Source organism: Mustelus asterias, unplaced genomic scaffold (genome assembly GCF_964213995.1).
Source record: "Mustelus asterias unplaced genomic scaffold, sMusAst1.hap1.1 HAP1_SCAFFOLD_145, whole genome shotgun sequence".
Lineage (NCBI taxonomy): Eukaryota > Metazoa > Chordata > Chondrichthyes > Carcharhiniformes > Triakidae > Mustelus > Mustelus asterias.
The window spans coordinates 81,891-104,546 of NW_027590170.1; the positions used below are offsets into that span (position 1 = coordinate 81,891).

At 45.7% G+C, this 22,656-nt stretch overlaps 1 protein-coding gene across 1 annotated transcript in view; it reads left to right on the plus strand.

The window, feature by feature from the left end:
- LOC144484934 (uncharacterized) overlaps positions 1 to 22,656 on the plus strand; it is a 72,507-nt gene that overhangs the window by 45,255 nt on the left and 4,596 nt on the right. Inside the window, exon 4 of the mRNA XM_078203294.1 lies at positions 11,948 to 12,703. Coding sequence (XP_078059420.1) covers positions 11,948 to 12,703 — 756 coding nt within the window. The remainder of the gene's footprint in view (positions 1 to 11,947; positions 12,704 to 22,656) is intronic.

Here is a 22,656-nt window from a genome sequence, read left to right on the forward strand (position 1 = left end):
GTTCATTGTTTTATATTTGGGTCTGGGGGGGATAATGTTCACTGTTTTATATTCGGGTCTGGGGGATAATGTTCACTGTTTCATATTCGGGTCTGGGGGTGATAATGTTCACTGTTTTATATTCGGGTCTGGGGGGGATAATGTTCACTGTTTTATATTCGGGTCTGGGGGATAATGTTCACTGTTTTATATTCGGGTCTGGGGGGGATAATGTTCACTGTTTTATATTCGGGTCTGGGGGGATAATGTTCACTGTTTTATATTCGGGTCTGGGGGGGATAATGTTCACTGTTTTATATTCGGGTCTGGGGGTGATAATGTTCACTGTTTTATATTCGGGTCTGGGGGATAATGTTCACTGTTTTATATTCGGGTCTGGGGGATAATGTTCACTGTTTTATATTCGGGTCTGGGGGATAATGTTCACTGTTTTATATTCGGGTCTGGGGGGGATAATGTTCACTGTTTTATATTCGGGTCTGGGGGGGGATAATGTTCACTGTTTTATATTCGGGTCTGGGGGGGATAATGTTCACTGTTTTATATTCGAGTCTGGGGGGGATAATGTTCACTGTTTTATATTCGGGTCTGGGGGAGAATGTTCACTGTTTTATATTTGGGTCTGGGGGATAATGTTCACTGTTTTATATTCGGGTCTGGGGGTGATAATGTTCACTGTTTCATATTCGGGTCTGGGGGTGATAATGTTCACTGTTTCATATTCGGGTCTGGGGGGGATAATGTTCACTGTTTTATATTCGGGTCTGGGGGGGATAATGTTCATTGTTTTATATTCGGGTCTGGGGGGGATAATGTTCACTGTTTTATATTCGGGTCTGGGGGGGATAATGTTCACTGTTTTATATTCGGGTCTGGGGGATAATGTTCACTGTTTTATATTCGGGTCTGGGGGATAATGTTCACTGTTTTATATTCGGGTCTGGGGGATAATGTTCACTGTTTTATATTCGGGTCTGGGGGTGATAATGTTCACTGTTTCATATTCGGGTCTGGGGGTGATAATGTTCACTGTTTCATATTCGGGTCTGGGGGGGATAATGTTCACTGTTTCATATTCGGGTCTGGGGGGGATAATGTTCATTGTTTTATATTCGGGTCTGGGGGGGATAATGTTCACTGTTTTATATTCGGGTCTGGGGGGGAGAATGTTCACTGTTTTATATTCGGGTCTGGGGGATAATGTTCACTGTTTTATATTCGGGTCTGGGGGATAATGTTCACTGTTTTATATTCGGGTCTGGGGGGGATAATGTTCACTGTTTCATATTCGGGTCTGGGGGTGATAATGTTCACTGTTTTATATTTGGGTCTGGGGGATAATGTTCACTGTTTTATATTCGGGTCTGGGGGGGATAATGTTCACTGTTTCATATTCGGGTCTGGGGGTGATAATGTTCACTGTTTTATATTTGGGTCTGGGGGATAATGTTCACTGTTTTATATTCGGGTCTGGGGGGGATAATGTTCACTGTTTTATATTCGGGTCTGGGGGGGATAATGTTCACTGTTTTATATTCGGGTCTGGGGGATAATGTTCACTGTTTTATATTCGGGTCTGGGGGGGGGATAATGTTCACTGTTTTATATTCGGGTCTGGGGGGGGATAATGTTCACTGTTTTATATTCGGGTCTGGGGGTGATAATGTTCACTGTTTTATATTCGGGTCTGGGGGGGATAATGTTCACTGTTTTATATTCGGGTCTGGGGGGGATAATGTTCACTGTTTTATATTCGGGTCTGGGGGATAATGTTCACTGTTTTATATTCGGGTCTGGGGGGGGGATAATGTTCACTGTTTTATATTCGGGTCTGGGGGGGGATAATGTTCACTGTTTTATATTCGGGTCTGGGGGTGATAATGTTCACTGTTTTATATTCGGATCTGGGGTATAATGTTCACTGTTTTATATTCGGGTCTGGGAGGGATAATGTTCACTGTTTTATTTTCGGGTCTGGGGGGGATAATGTTCACTGTTTTATATTCGGGTCTGGGGGATAATGTTCACTGTTCTTTATTCGGGTCTGGGGGGGATAATGTTCACTGTTTTATATTCGGTCTGGGGGATAATGTTCACTGTTTTATATTCGGGTCTGGGGGAGATAATGTTCACTGTTTTATATTCGGGTCTGGGGGATAATGTTCACTGTTTTATATTCGGGTCTGGGGGGATAATGTTCACTGTTTTATATTCGGGTCTGGGGGGGAAAATGTTCACTGTTTTATATTTGGGTCTGGGGGGGATAATGTTCACTGTTTTATATTCGGGTCTGGGAGATAATGTTCACTGTCTGGGGTTTGTGAGCTCGGGTTGATTCTGCCTACGGTGCATTCTCGGTTATCAGAGCTCTCATTAAAAGCCCTAATTTCCAGTCAGTGACTGAGTTGTCTCTGATGGGATGGAGAATCAGAGTGGGGGTAATGTGCTTCATGGACAGCGATGGGTGGGAGTGAGTATTAAATAAACCAGGACTACACCAAGTAATTTTGAGAACATTGAAACCATCACAAAATATCACAGCATCATGTTGGAAAACAGAATACTTTATCTGAATCTTTGATCAATTTTGTTTGATTCAATATTGTGAGTGACTTGTTGGATTGCTGGTTATTTTCTAAAGGCAGCTCAGCACCATCATTTTGACCATCAACTCGGCCCTGGTAACTGCTGTTTTTTCTCTGTACCTTCTGTTTTAATTTTAAGTGGAACCTTAATATTTGCTTGGTCCACCAGCCGATTGATCTTTCCAGGGGTGTGTGTCTGAGAAATATACAACGAAAAACATTCTCTATTTACCTCCTGCATTGCTGCAGTAAATATACATTGTTCTGACTCTGCCAGCAGGGCTGTGGAATTAATTGGATCGATCTTAAAGAGAGCCCGGCTGGGCAGGATAGAGTCACAGAGGTTTACAGCATGGAAACGTGAGCCAAATGGTTTCCATCTGTGATGTATCATTGCATAAAACAGAATATTCAGTCTCAGGAGAAAGAAAGTGAAATAAACCAGTTTCTGGGGGATTTACCCAATCAGTATGAGCACCTTCAGGAGAGCAGAGAGGGGGGGGAGGGGGGAAACCAGTGAGAAATGTTTTAAAAACTCGGGGTATTCCCACAGGAGAGCACTGGTTTAAATCAATTTTAGAAATAGAGAATGGCAGTGCACAAATTCAGAGGAATGTATTTTTAAAAATTAATTGATCTCAATTGCACAAGATAATTTTCTAATATGTCTTTGATTGACAATGGCGCTGTTAATTCCCAGGTGCCCCTGCGGTTGTGAACGTGCCCTATTCTTCCGGTGAAGCGGGCAGAGAGGGGAGTGATTTTTGGAGGGCAGAACTGGAAGATAAGCTGAATTTATTTTTACTTACTTTTTTCGGAGTTGTTTTTTTCCTGAGAAACAGGAAACCGGAAGTCAGCCGTAGGGAGACCTGGGACGGTTTTTTTTTGCCCACTAAATTTGAACGGGGAGGTAACCCGAGACTCTACACGTGTAGAGTCTCCCACCCTCCCTCCTCCTCTAACCTAAAAAAGAGACTCGGTGTGAGAGCAGGTGAGCTTTCTTTTTCTTTTTCTTCTTTTCTCTTTCGTTTATTAGTTCGGGAAGTTAGCAGGGATGTCAGTGCAGGCAGTGCAATGTTCCTCCTGTGGGATGTGTGAGGTGAGGGACACCATTAGTGTCCCAGCTGAGTACACCTGCAGGAAGTGCACCCAATTCCAGCTCCTTGAAGACCGTGTTAGGGATCTGGAGCTGGAACTGGATGAACTCAGGATCATTCGGGAGGCAGAGACAGTTATAGATAAAAGCTACAGGGAGGTTCATACTCCTAGGAATGAGGATACTTGGGTGACTGTTAGAAAGGGTAAGAAGCAGACAGTGCAGCGATCCCCTGTGGCCGTTCCTCTGTATAACAAGTATACCGTTTTGGATACTGTTGGGGAGGGCGACTTACCAGGGGTAAGCCATGGGGTACAGATCTCTGGCACAGAGTCTGTCCCTGTTGCTCAGAAGGGAAAGGGGGGGAGGAGTAGAGCATTAGTCATTGGGAACTGCATAGTTAGGGGGACAGATCGGAGATTCTGTGAGAGCGAGAGGGACTCGCGGCTGGTGTGTTGCCTCCCAGGTGCCAGGGTCTTTGATGTCTCGGATCGTGTTTTCAAGATCCTTAAGGGGGAAGGGGACCAGCCCCAAGTTGTGGTCCACACAGGCACCAATGACATAGGTAGGAAAAGAGATGGGGATGTAAGGCAGAAATTCAGGGAGTTAGGGTGGAAGCTTAGAGCGAGAACAAATAGAGTTGTTATCTCTGGTTTGTTACCCGTGCCACGTGCTAGTGAGGAGAGGAATAGGGAGAGAGAGCAGTTGAACACGTGGCTACAGGAATGGTGCAGGAGGGAAGGATTTAGATACCTGGATAATTGGCGCTCATTCTGGGGTAGGTGGGACCTCTACAAACGGGATGGTCTTCACCTGGACCAGAGGGGTACTAATATCCTGGGGGGGAAATTTGCTAATGCTCTTCGGGAGGGTTTAAACTAATTCGGCAGGGGGGTGGGAACCTGGATTTCTGCTCCAGTGTACAGGAGGATGTGAGTGGTGAGGTGATGAATAAGATTTCAAGGTCGCAGGAGTGTACCGGCAGGCAGGAAGGTGCTTTGAAGTGTGTCTACTTCAATGCCAGGAGCATCCGGAATAACGTGGGTGAACTTGCAGCATGTGCTGGTACCTGGGACTTCGATGTTGTGGCCATTTCGGGGACATGGATAGAGCAGGGACAGGCATGGTTGTTGCAGGTTCCGGGGTTTAGATGTTTCAGTAAGATCAGGGAAGGTGGTAAAAGAGGAGGAGGTGCGGCATTGTTAGTCAAGGACAGTATTACGGTGGCAGAAAGGATGTTTGATGAGGACTCGTCTACTGAGGTAGTATGGGCTGAGGTTAGAAACAGGAAAGGAGAGGTCACCCTGATGGGAGTTTTCTATAGGTCTCCGAAAAGTTCCAGAGATGTAGAGGAAAAGATTGCAAAGATGATTCTGGATAGGAGCGAAAGTAACAGGGCAGTTGTTATGGGGGACTTTAACTTTACAAATATTGACTGGAAATGCTATAGTTCGAGTACTTTAGATGGGTCAGTTTTTGTCCAATGTGTGCAGGAGGGTTTGCTGACACAGTATGTAGATAGGCCAACAAGAGGCGAGGCCACATTGGATTTGGTACTGGGTAATGAACCAGGCCAGGTGTTAGATTTGGAGGTAGGTGAGCACTTTGGTGATAGTGACCACAATTCGGTTACGTTTACTTTAGCAATGGAAAGGGATAGGTATACACCGCAGGGCAAGTATTATAGCTGGGGGAAAGGAAATTATGATGCGATTAGGCGAGATTTAGGATGCACAGGATGGGGAAGAAATCTGTAGGGGATGGGCACAATTGAAATGTGGAGCTTGTTCAATGAACAGCTACTGCGTGTCCTTGATAAGTATGTACCTGTCAGGCAAGGAGGTAGTGGTCGAGCGGGGGAACCGTGGTTTACTAAAGAAGTTGAATCTCTTGTGAAGAGGAAGAAGGAGACTTATGTAAAGATGAGACGTGAAGGCTCAGTAAGGGCGCTTGAGAGTTACAAGTTCGCCAGGAAGGAGCTGAAGAGAGAGCTAAGAAGAGCCAGGAGGGGACATGAGAAGTCTTTGGCAGGTAGGATCAAGGAAAATCCTAACGCTTTCTACAGGTATGTCAGGAATAAAAGAATGACTAGGGTAAGATTAGGGCCAGTCAAGGACAGTAGTGGGAAGTTGTGCGTGGAGTCTGAAGAGATAGGAGAGGCGCTAAATGAATATTTTTCGTCAGTATTCACACAGGAAAAAGACAATGTTGTCGAAGAGAATACTGAGATACAGGCTATTGGACTAGACGGGATTGAGGTTCATAAGGAGGAGGTGTTAGCAATTCTGGAAAGTGTGAAAATAGATAAGTCCCCTGGGCCGGATGGGATTTATCCTAGCATTCGCTGGGAAGCTAGGGAGGAGATTGCCGAGCCTTTGGCTTTGATTTTTATGTCATTGTCTACAGGAATAGTGCCAGAAGACTGGAGAATAGCAAATGTTGTCCCCTTGTTCAAGAAGGGGAGTAGAGACAACCCTGGTAATTATAGACCAGTGAGCCTTACTTCTGTTGTGGGCAAAGTTTTGGAAAGGATTAGAAGAGATAGGATTTATAATCATCTAGAAATTAATAATTTGATTAGGGATAGTCAGCACGGTTTTGTGAAGGGAAGGTCGTGCTTCACAAACCTTATTGAGTTCTTTGAGAAGGTGACCAAAGAGGTGGATGAGGGTAAAGCAGTTGATGTGGTGTTTATGGATTTAAGTAAAGCATTTGATAAAGTTCCCCACGGTAGGCTATTGCAGAAAATACGGAGGCATGGGATTGAGGGTGATTTTGAGATTTGGATCAGAAATTGGCGAGCTGTAAGAAGACAGAGGGTGGTGGTTGATGGGAAATGTTCATCCTGGAGTTCAGTTACTAGTGTACCGCAAGGATCTGTTTTGGGGCCACTTTTGTTTGTCATTTTTATAAATGGTCTGGATGAGGGCGTAGAAGGATGGGTTAGTAAATTTGCGGATGACACTAAAGTCGGTGGAGTTGAGGACAGTGGAAGGATGTTGCAGGTTACAGAGGGACATAGATAAGCTGCAGTGCTGGGCTGAGAGGTGGCAAATGGAGTTTGATGTGGAAAAGTGTGAGGTGATTCACTTTGGAAGGAGTAACAGGAATACAGAGTACTGGGCTAATGGTAAGATACTTGGTAGTGTGGATGAGCAGAGAGATCTCGATGTCCATGTGCATAGATCCCTGAAAGTTGGCACCCAGATTGATAGGGTTGCTAAGAAGGCGTACAGTGTGTTAGCTTTTATTAGAAGAGGGATTGAGTTTCGGAGCCATGCTGTCATGTTGCAGCTGTACAAAACTCTGGTGCGGCCGCACTTGGACTATTGCGTACAGTTCTGGTCGCCGCATTATAGGAAGGATGTGGAAGCATTGGAAAGGGTGCAGAGGAGATTTACCAGGATGTTGCCTGGTATGGTGGGAAGGTCTTATGAGGAAAGGCTGAGTGACTTGAGGCTTTTTTCGTTGGAGAGAAGAAGTTTAAGAGGTGACTTAATAGAGGCATTCAAGATGATCAGAGGATTAGATAAGTTGGACAGTGTAAGCCTTTTTCCTCGGATGATGATGGCTAGCACGAGGGGGCATAGCTTTAAATTGAGGGGTGATAGATATAGATCAGATGTCAGAGGTAGGTTCTTTACTCAGAGAGTAGTAAGGGTGTGGAATGCCTGCCTGCAACAGTAGTGGACTCGTCAACATGAAGGGCATTTAAAGGGTCATTGGATAAACATATGGATGAGATTGGAATAGTGTAGGTTGGATGGGTTTAGATTCGTTTCACAGGTCGGTGCAACATTGAGGGCCGAAGGGCCTGTACTGCGCTGTAATGTTCTATGTTCTATAGTCATTCCACAGGAGCCTATTGCGCAGGCGCAGTGCTGTATCTGGGGCATGCGCAGTGTCACTGCTCAGAGTCCTGAATGCGGGAGACGCTTTTTTCAGCGGGTGAGTCGGTTGGGCTGCGGGAGAAGTGGAGCCGGGAGTTGGGGTAGGGAGGGAGCGAGCGGAGGCTTCACAAACATCCGCTGTAGGCTGCACGGCCCGAATCAGACCCTGCAGGTCCCGGGTTTACAGCTCCCAGGCTTTTATCTCGGGAACAGGCCCCGGTTATCGGCCGCCATCTTGTTTCAGCGGGGAAGGAGGGCACATGCGCTGCTGTCTGTGACGGGTCACAATGGGCGTGGTTTCGGGGGCTGGTTCAGAACCTCTATCTTCAGAGGGACAATAGGTAGCAGGGCGCATGCGCAGCTATCCAAGAACATCGGAATAAGAATTCGAAACAGGAGCCCGTCATTCGGCCCATCGAGCCTGCTGCATCATTCAATAAGATCATGTCTACTTTGCTACCCCCAGCCCGTCCATACCCTTAACTCTCTTGTGGATCAAAACCTCAGCTTTGAATATATTCAATGACCTGCCTCCAATCCTCACTGGTGAAGACAGAGTTCCAAAGATCAACAACCCGCTGAGAGAAAAGATCTCTCTTCATCTTCATCTTAAATTTGAGATCCTTTATTTTTACTTGATTCCCACACCTGAGGAAACATCCTCTCAGCATCTACCTTGTCAAGCACCTTATATCATATGAATCACAGAATCCCTACAGTGCAGAAGCAGGCCATTTGGCCCATCGAGTCTGTGCCGACCACAATCCCACCCAAGCCCCATCCCCACAACCCCATGCATTTGACACAAGGGTCAATTTAGCACAGCCAATCCACCGAACCACAGTCTTTGGACTGTGGGAGGAAACCAGAGCACCTGGAGGAAACCCACACAGACAGTGCACAGAAAATGTGCAAACTCCACACAGACAGTGACCCAAGGCCGGAATTGAACCTGGGACCCTGGCGCTGTGAGGCAGCAGTGCTAGCCACCATGCCGCCCTTAAATTCCCAGATATTTCAATAGGATTACTTCTCAGTCTTCTAAACTCCAAAGAGTACAGGCCCAAGCTGCTCAACCTGAAAGATAAAACCCCTCATTTCAGGAATCAACCAACTGGATCTTCCCTGAACTGCCTCCACTGCAATTTTGTCCCAGCTGAAGTAATTCTGTGCCAGGTTAAAGGAGGAGTGAATGTTTGGAATTTCTGTTCTGGACAGATGCTGATGGATTTTGGAAACTCCTTTTACAGGGGATTAGAAGGGAAAGATTTACACACAGCAAACTCAGACCAAAAGAAATGTTTGTCTGTCCTGAATTTCTAACCTTGAATTACACCTATAACTTTCCTCATTTACAGGGACAAGATTTGAAGATTGCAACATTTTTCCCGGACACCAATCTCTCTGAGATCTTTGCAGATGTAGACTCCAGCGGATTTAAAATGTTGAAAACAGTGAAATGGTTTTGGGGTGAGTGCTACTGAGCATTAAGTTAAATTTAGAGCATGCTCTGATTCCATGGATCTCGGGCTACTGTGACTCCTTTACCATGGATGGGGAGGCAATGGTGCAGTGATAGTGTGATTGGATTAGTAGTACAGGGATCCAGGGCAATGCACTGTGAACCCTGAGTTCGAATCCCACAGTGGCAGATGTTGAAATTTGAATTCAGTAAAAATTTAGAATTAGAAGTCCATTGATGACAATTGTTGTAAAAATCCATCTGATTTAATAATGTCCTTTAAAGAAGGAAATCTACCACATCCCCCAGCAATGCAAGCCACTCAGTTCAAGGGCAATGAGTTATGGGCAGTAGATGCTGATGCAGCCAGCGCACAGAGTCACAGAGCAATACAGCACGGAAACAGGCCCTTAGGCCCAACTGATCCATGCCAACCATGGTGCCCTCCCAGCTAGTCCCAAATGCCCGTGTTTGGCTCATGAATTGGAAAGGATTAGAGGGATATGTACTTATCCAAATGCTTTTTAAATGTTTAAACCTGCTGTTTGAACATTCAACCACTTTCTCTGGCAGCTCAATCCATGTACACATCACCCTCTGCATGAAGAAGTTGCCCCTCAGGTCCCTTTTAATCTTTCCCCTCTCATATTAAATCTATGCCCTCTAGTTTTCAATTCCCCGACCCTGGCAAAAAGACAATGTGGGTTCATCCTATCTATGCCCCTCATTATTTAATACACCTCAATATAGTCACCCCACATTCTCCTACATTCGAAGGAATAAACCCGAGCCTGTCCAACCTCTCATGATCATTCAGACCCATTAGTCCCGGCAACATCCTCATAAATCTTCTTTGCACTCTTTCCAGTTTATCAATGTCTTTCCTATAACAGGGTTACAAAAACTGTACACAATACTCCAAGTGCAGCCTCACCAACGACTCATACAACGATAACATAATGTCCCAACTCCTATACTCAGTGCCCTGACTGATGAAGGCCAGTGTGCTAAATGCCTTCTTCACCACTCTGTCTACCTGTGACATCACTTTCAACGAACGATATACTTGTACTCCTGGGTTCCTCTGTTCCTCAACACTCCCCAGGGCCTTACCATTCACTGTATAAGTCCTACCCTGGTTTGACTTTCCAAAATGCAACACTCACACTTAAGACCATAAGACATAGGAGCAGAATTAGGCCACTTGTCCCATCGAGTCTGCTCCGCCATTCAATCATGGCAGATATTTTTCTCATCCCCATTCTCCTGCCTTTTTGCCATCACCCCTGATCCCCTTATTAATCAAGAACCTATCTATCTCTGTCTTAAAGACAGTCAATGACCCGGCCTCCACAGCCTTCTGCGGCAAAGAGTTCCACAAATTCCTCACTCTCTGGCTGAAGAAATTCCTCCTTATCTCTGTTTTAAAGGATCGTCCCTTTAGCCTGAGGTTGTGCCTCTGTGCTCTGTATTATTTGTACTGAAATCCATTTGCCAATCATCGGCCCACTTCCTTAACCGATCAACTGATGAAGATCCCCCTGTATATATATATATTTCCAGACGTCTCTTCCCTCAGAGGGCTGTTAGTCTTTTGGATTTCTCTTCTACAGGGACCAGTGGAGGCTGAGGATCATTGAATATATTCCAGTTAGACAGATCTTTGACTGACAAGGGTGTCAAGGGTTATGGGGAACAGACAAGAAGATGGAGCAAAAGCTAAGATGTGGGGGGATTTCTTCACTCAAGGATGTGGTAAAGCTTTGGAATTCTCAATCCCTGAGGACAGTGAAACCTCAGTCATCAACTACTTTCAAGAGAGCGATTGATTGGTTTCTAGATATTGAGGATATCAAGGGATATGGGTTTAGTGTGGGGAGAATGATGCTGAGGTAGATGAACGAATTATCTCATTGAATAGTTTAAAAGGCTCGATGAGCCAAATGGCCGACTGCAGCTCCTATTTGTTCTGGTCTCTGTGTCCAGGACAGGAAGCAGTGAGCACGGATCTGTCAATCAGATTCAATCAGCACCTTCAGGAGAATTGGGAGGGTGAATATTAGATACAGCAGAGTGAGAATCGAGGGAGTGTGTGTGGGATGGAGATTTACAGCTTCTTGGGACTGAAATAGGAAAGAATGTTCGATAGAAACTAGAATTGTCTGTTCTGAATTTCTATCCTGTACTGACACTGATGACTTTTGTAAACTCGTTTTACAGGATATTGAAAGAGGAATCACAGACCAAAATCTCAAACGTCACGTCAGATCTGACAGAGTCATATTCCATGGGAGCTGAATATCATCGGCCTTTGAATCTAGAAGGAGAAATGGTTGTCCAGTCTGTTGATTTGAAAAGATTTCAAACATCAGTGTGACTGGAAAAGCACCAACACACTGCCAGACTGGAGTGAGTGTGTTCCAGTGCACTGACTAAAGAGCTTCAACCAGTTACACAGCCTGAATAAATATCACACCATTCACAGCGGGGAGAGACTGTACCAGTGTCCTGTGTGTGGACAAGGCTTCAACTGATTGTCCACCCAAGGGAGAGGCAAGGACACCTGCACCATGGAGAAACCATGGAAATGTGCGGACTGTGGGAAGAGATACAGAGCCCCATCCCTGCTGGAAGCTCATCGGCGCAACCACACTGGGGAGAGACCATTCGCCTGCTCTCAGTGTGGGAAGGGATTCACTCGGTTATCCATCCTGCAGAAACACCAGCGAGTTCACACTGGGGAGAGGCCATTCACATGCTCTCAGTGTGGGAAGGGTTTCTCTCATTTATCCACCCTACGCACTCACCAGCGAGTTCTCACTGTGGAGAGGCCGTTCACCTGCTCTCAGTGTGGGGAGGGATTCACTTGGTCATCCAGCCTCCAGAGACACCAGCGAGTTCACACTGGGGAGAGACCGTTCACCTGCTCTCAGTGTGAGAAGGGATTCTGTGATCCATCCAGCCTGCTGAGACACCAGCGAGTTCACACTGGGGAGAGGCCATTCACCTGCTCTCAGTGTGGGAAGGGATTCTGTGATTCATCCAGCCTGCTGAGACACCAGCGAGTTCACACTGGGGAGAGGCCATTCACCTGCTCTCAGTGTGGGAAGGGATTCTGTGATTCATCCAGCCTGCTGAGACACCAGCGAGTTCACACTGGGGTGAGGCCATTCACCTGCTCTCAGTGTGGGAAGGGATTCACTTGGTCAAACCAGCTGCAGAGACACCAGCGAGTTCACACTGGGGAGAGGCCATTCACCTGCTCTCAGTGTGGGGAGGGATTCACTCGGTCATCCCGCCTGCTGAGACACCAGCAAGTTCACACTGGGGAGAGGCCGTTCACCTGCTCTCAGTGTGGGAAGGGATTCACTCGGTCATCCCACCTGCTGAGACACCAGCGAATTGACACTGGGGAGAGGCCGTTCACCTGCTCTCAGTGTGGGAAGGGATTCACTCGGTCATCCCACCTGCAGATACACCAGCGAATTCACACTGGGGAGAGGCCGTTCACCTGCTCTCAGTGTGGGAAGGGATTCTGTGATTCATCCAGCCTGCGGATACACCAGCGAATTCACACTGGGGAGAGGCCGTTCACCTGCTCTCAGTGTGGGAAGGGATTCTGTGATTCATCCAGGCTGCGGATGCACCAGCGAGTTCACACTGGGGAGAAGCCGTTCACCTGCTCTGTGTGTGAGAAGAGATTCAGTCTTTCATCCGCCCTGCTGAGACACCAACAAGTTCACAAGTGATGACAGGGGTTGGATTCTGCTGTTATTGTTTCTGCTCTCAATTCCATCCAGGACTGCATTTTGTTCATTCTCACAGTTGGTCAATGGGGAGGATGCTCTGATTGTGGGAAGGGATTCACTGATTCATCCGACCTGCTGAAACACCAGAGAATTCATAATAGGGAGAGGCCATTTATCTGCTCCAAGTGTGGGAAGGGATTTACTCAGTCATTCAACCTGCTAAAACACCAGCCAAGTCACACTGGAGAGAGGCCATTCACTTGCTCCAGTTGTGGGAAGGGATTTATTGATTCATCCAGCCTGCGGAGACACCAGCGAATTCACACTGGGGAGAGACCATTCACCTCCTCTGATTGTGGCAAGGGATTCAGTCAATCATCCAACCTGATAAAGCACCAGCGAATTCACACTGGGGACAGGCCATTCACCTGCTCTGTGTGTGGGAAGGGATTCACTCAGTCACCTCACCTGCTGAAACACCATCATGTTCACGAGTGACTGCAAGGACTGAATTTTGCTGTTAATCTCATCGAGATCCCAACCATTTTCATTGGTGTCTGTTTCTGCTGATGTTAATAAACCCTGGCCCAGTTGTAAGATTTGTATTGTGGATTGTCTTGTCTGAGTCCTGAACTCGTAAATAAAAACAAGAAGTGCTGTAAAAACTCAGCAGGTCTGACAGCATCTCTGGAGAGAGAAACAGAGCTAATGTTTTGACACTGAAGAAGAGTCACATTCAACTGGAAACATTAACTGTTCCTGTCTTTACAGATTCTGTCAGACTTACTGAGATTTTGCAGCAACTTCTGCTTTTAGAATGACGGTGAATGCTGGATACATGAATCAGAGATTGGTGTAAAACTGGGATCTGCTCCTAAATGAAAGTGAAACAGCAGGTTAAAGTTTCCAGTCTGAAAAGTACTATGGTTGTTATACTATATATACCATTTTAAGGCTGGTTTTAACTCATTTAAAATAAACCTATTTAAAATATATTTGTTAAAGTCAGTATTAAAATCCGAGTTGGATGAGTTCACAGGAGCCTGTTAACCGCTGGGACAATTATTCAACAAACATTGGATCTCCAGATAGAGAAGAAGCTGCAGTTTGTTTGCAGGAATTCCCTGTTTTATTGATGTGTGTGTGTTAGACATCAGGATAACTAAAAATACACAAACCTGGACATCAATGGTGATCTGATTGACAGTTACTCTGGGAATCACTCCCACTGTGAAACTTCAGCACTGACACTGCTGAATGTTGTCGGCTCAGGGAGTGGGACCTCCAGGAGTGGACTGTAAAAAAGCTGGGTTTCAGTATCCTGACTAATATATGGTGAGGAACCAGAAAAATCCTTACTGAGGAACTGTCTGGGGTTTTACCAGTGTAGGTTCAGGGGCGAATGATTCCAGACTCCCTGAAATGTCTGATATTGAACCCAGTTTGGAACAAGATTCATTCAGTTTCCAGGAGAATAGGGACAAATATCACCCACAACTGAGAGAGAGAAAAACAGCCACCTTGATCAATGACTTGGATGAAGCCAGAATTGATGATTCAAAGATAGGTAGAAAAGCAAGTTGTGAGGTTATTACAAAAAATCTGTAAGGGACACATAAGTTACCTGAATGGACAGAAAAATGGCAGATGGAGTATAGTGCGGGAAAGTGGGAGCTTTTCCACTTTGGCAGGAAGAATAGAGAAGCAAACAATTTATAAATGTACAGAAACTGAAGAATACTGCCGTAGAGAGGAATCTGGGTGTCCTTGTACATGAATCGTGAAAAAATAGGATGAAGGTACAGCAAGTAAAGAAGAAGGCAAATGGAGTGTTGGACTTTACTGCAAGGGGGTGGAGTTTGAAAAAGGGAACTTGCTGCACCTACACAGGACATTGCTGAGATAGCAGCTGGAATACTGTGTACGGTTTTGGTCTCCCTACTTATGGAATGACATGCTTTCATTGGGATGAGTTCAGAGAAAGTTCACCAGGCCCATTCCTAAGATGAAGGTGTTGTCTTTTGAGGAAAGGTTGTGAAGGTGTAGGGGAGAATTCTCCCATCCCGCCCACCACAGGAATCGTAGCAGGCCGGGGGGTGGACCACACAAAGGTCCTTTGACCTCGAGGGGAATTCTCCAGTTTTGGGGCAAGTGAGGCCGCAGAATCCAACTCGTTGTCTTTTGGGGAAGGGTTGCACCGATACTCATTGGGTTTGGAAGAATGAGCAGTGAACATTCTGAAACACGAGATTCTCATGGGCAGTTGACAGGCGAGAGGCCAAGAGGATGATTCAGGAAGGAGTCTTGAACTTGGTGCCACAGATCTACAAGGAAGCCAAGGGTATTGTTTTAGCCCTTACAGACACCAATACTTTATCCTCAGTTTTAGTCAGGTTAGTCAGAGGTTTAGTCAGGTGTGGTGAAAGCTTCAACCAATCATCTGGCCTTTTGGAACATAATTGCAGTCACAGGGAGATGCCATGGAAATGTGGGGATTGTGGGAAGAACATAAGAACCAGGAGCAGGAGTAGGCCATCTGGCCCCTCGAGCCTCATGGCTGATCTTTTTGTGGACACAGCTCCACTTACACGCCCTCTCACCATAGCCCTTAATTCCTTTCCTGTTCAATAATTTATCCTTGCCTTAAAAACATTCAATGAGGTAGCCCCAACTGCTTCACTGGGCAGGGAATTCCACAGATTCACAATCCTTTGTGTGAAGAAGTTCCTCCTCAACTCAGTCCTAAATCTGCTTCCCCTTATTTTGAGGCTATGCCCCCGAGTTCTAGTTTCACCCGCCAGTGGAAACAACTTCCCTGCTTGTATCGTATCTATTCCCTTAATCTTATATGTTTCTATAAGATCTCCCCTCATTCTTCTGAATTCCAATGAGTATAGCCCCAATTTACTCAGTCTCTCCTCATAAGCCAACCCTCTCAACTCTGGAATCAACCTAGTGAATCTCCTCTGCACCCCCTCCAGAGCCAGTATATCCTTTCTCAAGTCAGGAGACCAAAACTGTACACAGTACTCCAGGTGTGGCCTCACCAGCACCTTATACAGCTGCAACATAACCTCGCTGTTTTTAAACTCCATCCCTCTCGCAATGAAGGACAAAATTCCATTTGCCTTCTTAATTACCTGCTGCACCTGCAAACCAACTCCTTGAGATTCCTGCACTAGGACACCCAGGTCCCTCTGCACAGCAGCATGCTGCAATTTTTTACCATTTAAATAATAGTCAATTTTGCTGTTATTTCCATCAAAATGGATGACCTCACATTTACCAACATTGTACTCCATCTGCCAGACCCTCGCCCACTCACTTAGACTATCTATATCCCTTTGCAGACTTTCAACGTCCTCTGCACACTTTGCTCTGCCACCCATCTTAGTGTCATCTGCGAACTTTGACGCACTACACTTGGTCCCCAACTCCAAATCATCCATGTAAAACATAAACAATTGCGGTCCCAACACTGATCCCTGAGGCACACCACTAGTCACTGATCGCCAACCAGAAAAACACCCATTTACCCCCACTCTTTGCTTTCTGTTAGTTAACCAATCCTCTATCCATGCTAATATATTACCCGTAACACCGTGCACCTTTATCTTATGTAGCAGTCTTTGGTGTGGCACCTTGTCAAATGCCTTCTGGAAATCCAGATACACCACATCCACAGGTTCCCCATTGTCAACTGCACATGTAATGTTCTCAAAGAATTCCACCAAATTAGTCAAACATGACCTTCCCTTCATGAACCCATGCTGCGTCTTACCAATGGGACAATTTATATCCAGATGTCTCGCTATTTCTTCCTTGATGATAGATTCAAGCATTTCCCCTACTACAGAAGTTAAGCTAACCGGCCTATAGTTACCCGCCTTTTGTCTACCTCCTTTTTTAAACAGTGATGTCACATTTGCTGTTTTCCAATCTGCGGGAACCACCCCAGAGTCCAGCGAATTTTGGTAAATTACCACTGGTGCATTTGTTATTTCCCCCGCCATTTCTTCTAGTACCCTGGGATGCATTCCATCAGGACCAGGAGACTTGTCTACCTTTAGCCCCATTAACTTGCCCAACACTACCTCTTTCGTGATAATGATAGTTTCTAGGTTCTCACCTGCCAGAGCCTTCCTGTCATCAATTTATGGAGGTTCTCTTGTTTACAATAATCGACCTAATTGTAATTCACACCAGGTTCTAGTGACTTAACCATCTGGCAAGAAAAAACACTTTAAATGGTGAATTCAGAAAGTTTATTAATCATTAAAAATGTGACAAGTCAGAAAGATAAAAAACAAAGTATCGATTAACACTCAATGGAGAAAGCTTCACTTTAACAATTGAACAAACCTCTCTCCCTCTCAGACCAGGGCATGAAGCGGCGGCTCTGCAAACGGGGGTAACTTGTAAAACCAACAGCTCTCAACACCTCTCTGTAAACATCTCTCCCTCCATCTCTCTCTACCAAATTGGCTTCTCAAGACCCCTTTCTTATTCTTTAAAAATGTCAAACGCCCACCTTAGCAAATTCCCATAAATCTTCAATTATAAACTAAAATAAATATGAATTTTCAGGCGATTTAAAAACAAATGAACTGTCTGCTGAAAGGGTTAACTTTCCTACAGAACCTAAAGGGGGGGGGAGTGAGCAGCAAAAACTTGGCACACAATTACATCACTTTACACAAGTTTAAAAAACTTCTCTAACAATAAAACAAACTTGATTTTAAACTTCATCTATTAAGTTTTTTTGTTATATTCCTCAACGTAATTATTTTAATTTGATCAGTTTTTGTTAGGGATGGGTAACTTCCGTTCTTTATAAACTGGTTCACTCTTTTAAAAAAATTCTACATGGGCTCAGAGAATCAGAACCCAGACTTTATCATCCTTATCCTTTTTCTCCCTTTGCCACCACTCCCTCTGTTTTGCGTAAACATTTTATCCTAAAAGTTAAATACTGTGGATGCTGGAATTTGAAACAAAAATCGAAAATGCTGGAACATCTCAACAGGTCTGACAGCATCTGCGGAGAGAGAACAGAGCCAATGTTTCGAAGTTATGAAGTGTCGTCCAGACACAAAACGTTGGCTCTATTCTCAAATCATTTTATCAACAAGTTTCTTTTTCTTAGTTTCCAAATGGCAGGTAAGAACCTGTCCGGTCCCCACTCGAGCTCTGATTTTTCACTGGCCATGCTTGGGTAAGATTATAACCATTAGAATCTACTCTCAGAGGTCCGCTTTTCAGTCCAGTGCTACTTGGAGTATACCGTCACTTCACCGACTATTGGGTCACAAATCCCTCACAGTTCTTATCACAAATTTAGGATAAATTAATTTAAACATGCCTGAGAACACTTCTTAATTTCTTGACCAACTACCAACCATTGTTTGCCGATTGGTCAGACCCCCTGTTCACAGATTCGGGTCTCTCAGCTGCTGAACACCAGATGGTCCTTCAATAAATTTAACTCGAACTCATTCTGAGTAAATATTCTCACCAGGTCCTCTGTTGGGGCCCTGCTAAGCAGCTTTAATGGTCCGTGATTGCAGAAACTGAGCAATCACAGGAATGTGGTCAAAATAGTCCAGTCCTATAATCTGCAGTCCTTCAATTATAACAGAATATGTGGCTGTATGTAGCTGCCCCGGCCGTGGTCAACCCCAACACTGCCTTCCTGAACTGCTACAATGCCTGGGGTGTAGGTACACCCACAGTGCTGTTAGGGAGGGATTTCCAGCTACACATTCCAGACTTTCACTGGACTGTAGGTGGATATCAGATTGATACATTTCATTCAACCACACCCAAGGTGAGTTATTCCAATTCCTTTATTGTCCAGGACAATATATTCACAATATCTTTAAAACAGAAATTAAACATTCCCATTTGATTTCAGGCAGTAACATATTCTGTTAGTTTGTTCTTTATTGTCAATGTCAGGCTGGGGTTGTTCGTCTTGGAGCAAAGGAGGTTGAGGGGAGATTTGATAGAGGTGGACAAGATTCTGACAGGTTTAGATAAGGTGGACAAAGAAAAGCTGTTCCCATTCGCTGACGGGACAAGGACGAGGGGGACACAGATTTATGGTTTTGGGTCAGAGATGCAGGGGGGTGATGTGAGGAAGAATATTTTGATGCAGCGAATGGTAATGACCTGGAACTCGCTGCCTACGAGGGTGGAGGAAGTGGAGACAATAAACAATTACAAAGGGAATTGGATGGGCATTGGGGGGTTTCAAACAGAAATGCTGACTAAATATCTCTGAACTTCTTCACACCCGGTCACTCTGTGATCCGTGTGAAATTTAAAACCGGGTATTCGCAACAAGACTCAAAGAGCATCAGCCCACTGGAGGCAGTTGTGAGACCGGCCAGTCCAGCAGAAAGAAACCCTCCGACCCTCCCCATTGACCAACTGTGAGAATGAACAAAATGCAGTCCTGGATGTAATTGAGAGCAGAAACAACAACAGCAGAATCCAACACCTTGAATCACTCGTGAACTTGTTGGTGTCTCAGCAGGGAGGATGAAACACTGAATCCCTTCCCACATTGAGAGCAAATGAATGGCCTCTCCCCTGTGTGAACTCGCTGGTGTATCTGCAGGCTGGATGAGTCAGTGAATCTCTTCCCACACTGAGGGCAGGTGAACGGCCTCTCCCCAGTGTGAACTCGCAGGTGTTTCTGCAAGTTGGATAAGTCATTGAATCCCTTCCCACACTGAGAGCAGGCGAACGGTTTTTCCCCAGTGTGAACTCGCTGGTGTGTCCGTAGGATGGATAATCGAGTGAATCGCTCCCCACACTGAGAGCAGGTGAACGGTTTCTCCCCAGTGTGAACTCGCTGGTGTGTCCGCAAGTTGGATGACTGAGTGAATCCCTCTCCACACTGAGAGCAGGTGAACGGTCTCTCCCCAGTATGAACAAGCTGGTGTGTCCGCAGGTTGGATGACCGAGTGAATCCCTTCCCACACTGAGAGCAGGTGAATGGCCTCTCCCCAGTGTGAACCCGCTGGTGTGTCCGCAGGCTGGATAACTGACTGAATCTCTTCGCACACTGAGGGCAGGCGAACGGTCTCTCCCCAGTGTGAACTCGCTGGTGTCTCCACAGGCTGGATGACAAAGTGAATCCCTTCCCACACACCGAACAGGTGAACGGCCTCTCCCCATTGTGACTGCGTCGATGAATTTCCAGATCAGATGGAGCTTTGAATCCCTTCCCACAGTCCCCACATTTCCACGGTTTCTCCATGGTGCGGGTGTCCTTGTGACTCTCCAGGTTAAACAATCAGTTAAAACTCACACAGAACACAAATACAGTCTCTCCCCGCTGTGAATGCTGCGATGTATTTTCAGGCTGTGTATCTGGTTAAAGCTTTTTCCTCAGTGCACTGGAACACTCTCAATTGAGTGTGTCTGTGTCTCGGTGCTTTTCCAGTGATGCTGATGTTTAAAATCTTCTGTAGCAGACAGAACAGAGAAACATTTCTCCTTCTAGATTCAAAGGCCGATGATATTCGGGTCCAGATGAATTGAGTGAGTCTGTCAGATATTTGGTTTGAGATTTCTGTCTGTAAATCTTCACCTTCTGATATCCTGTAAAAGGAGTTTATAAAAACCATCACTGTCACTACAGGATAGAAATTCAGAACACAGTTCTAGTTTCTGTGGAGCAGAGGGCGGCACGGTAGCACAGTGGTTAGCACTGCTGCTTCACAGCTCCAGGGACCTGGGTTCGATTCCCGGCTTAGGTCACTGTCTGTGTGGAGTTTGCACATTCTCTTCGTGTCTGCGTGGGTTTCCTCCGGGTGCTCCGGTTTCCTCCCACAGTCCAAAGATGTGCGGGTTAGGTTGATTGGCCATGCTTAAATTGCCCCTTAGTGTCCTGAGATGTGTAGGTTAGAGGGATTAGTGGGTAAAATATGTAGGGATATGGGGGTAGGGCCTGGGTGGGATTGTGGTCGGTGCAGACTCGATGGGCCGAATGGCCTCTTTCTGTACTGTAGGGTTTCTATGATTTCTATGATTTCTTTCCTCTCATTCCCCAAAAGCTGTAAATCTCCATCCCACACACTCTCCCTCCATTCTCACTCTGCTGTATCTAATATTCACCCTCCCAATTTCCAGAAGGTGTTGATTCAGGTTGATTGACAGATCCATGCTCACTGCTTCCTGTCCAGCACAGAAATCATAACTCAAAGCAGCTGCAATCAGTTATTCGCCACATTGAGTCCGCTCAACCATTCATAGAATCATAGAATCTACAGTGCAGGAGGAAGGCATTAGGCCCATCGAGCCTGCACCAACAACAATCCCAACCAGTTCCAATCCCCGTAACCCCCCATATTTACCCTTCGAATCCCCCAACACTAAGGGTCAATTTATCATGGCCAATCAACCCAATCCACACATCTTTGGATTGTGGGAGGAAACCAGAGCACTGGAGGAAACCCACGCAGAGATCATGCAAACTCCACACAGACAGTGACCCAAGCCAGGAATGGAAGCCAGGTCCGTGACGCTGTGAGACAGCCGTGATAACCACTGAGCCACCGTGCCGCCCAGATGTACCTTCGCACCATTTTCTCCACAGTATCCCCTGGATCCCTTGATATCCCTTGATATCATGGGCGGCACGGTAGCACAGTGGTTAGCACTGCTGCTTCACAGCTCCAGGGACTTGGGTTCGATTCCCGGCTTGGGTCACTGTCTGTGTGGAGTTTGCACATTCTCCTCGTGTCTGCGTGGGTTTCCTCCGGGTGCTCCGGTTTCCTCCCACAGTCCAAAGACGTGCAGGTTAGGTTGATTGGCTATGCTAAAAATTGCCCTTAGTGTCCTGAGATGCGTAGGTTAGAGGGATTAGTGGGTAAATATGTAGGGATATGGGGGTAGGGCCTGGGTGGGATTGTGGTCGGTGCAGATTCGATGGGCCGAATAGCCTCTTTCTGTACTGTAGGGTTTCTATGATCTTGAATATCTAGAAACCTATCAAACCCTTACTTGAAAATTCTTGATGACTGAGCTTTACAGTCCTCTGAGGTAAAGAATTCCAAAGCTTCACCAGATCCTTGAGTGAAAAAATCCCATCTCATCTTCGCTTTCTCTCCAAATAAATGTACTTTATTACAGGACCATAAATAAAATCTAATCTGTACAATAGAACAAAACTAGACATATCTCTGTCCTCTATTAGTTTGTTCCCTTAAATGTCAGCCATCTCCGGTGGAAACCAGCCTTTAATTGTGAACATCAGGAAAGAGACCATCCTTTTAGCCAGATAAATAAATGTGTCAAGCTGAGGGAGCAAAGGATGTCAATGTCTTTAAGAGAGAGAGACTTGGGGCAACCTTTCCAGAGTCTGCAGCCTCCCTGGATTCACTTCCTTTCCCTTCAGTTGCTGCAAGTCCCCAATTTCCCCCAGAATGAGAAAAGAAATGGAAAGGGGGAGAAAAGAAAGTGTTTTACTCACAGATGTTGGTTTCTTTTTATTTATCACAAATACGTTAATACAAAGCAATTACAAATACACAAAAAATACATTACCAATGGCTAACGCCATCCATTTATCAGTTACTATCTTCTATTTCGGAAGGGTTCACTAACGGTCATAGTTTTCCAGGGCATTGCCCTCTCAATACACCTCCAATTACAAATCATAATCTACAAAGTGACAAACATTAGTACAACACAACAAGAATAAACAGTGCAGCATATCCGCCGCCCTCCAGGGCACCGCCTCCCGGGTTTTTCCCCTGCCGGGGGATGCAACCCTCCAGAGGTACTCAGGTCCGGGGGTTCCACCTGACGGATGTTCGACTGGAGGCGGGGGGACAGGAAAACCACCCCGAACCTACTCAAT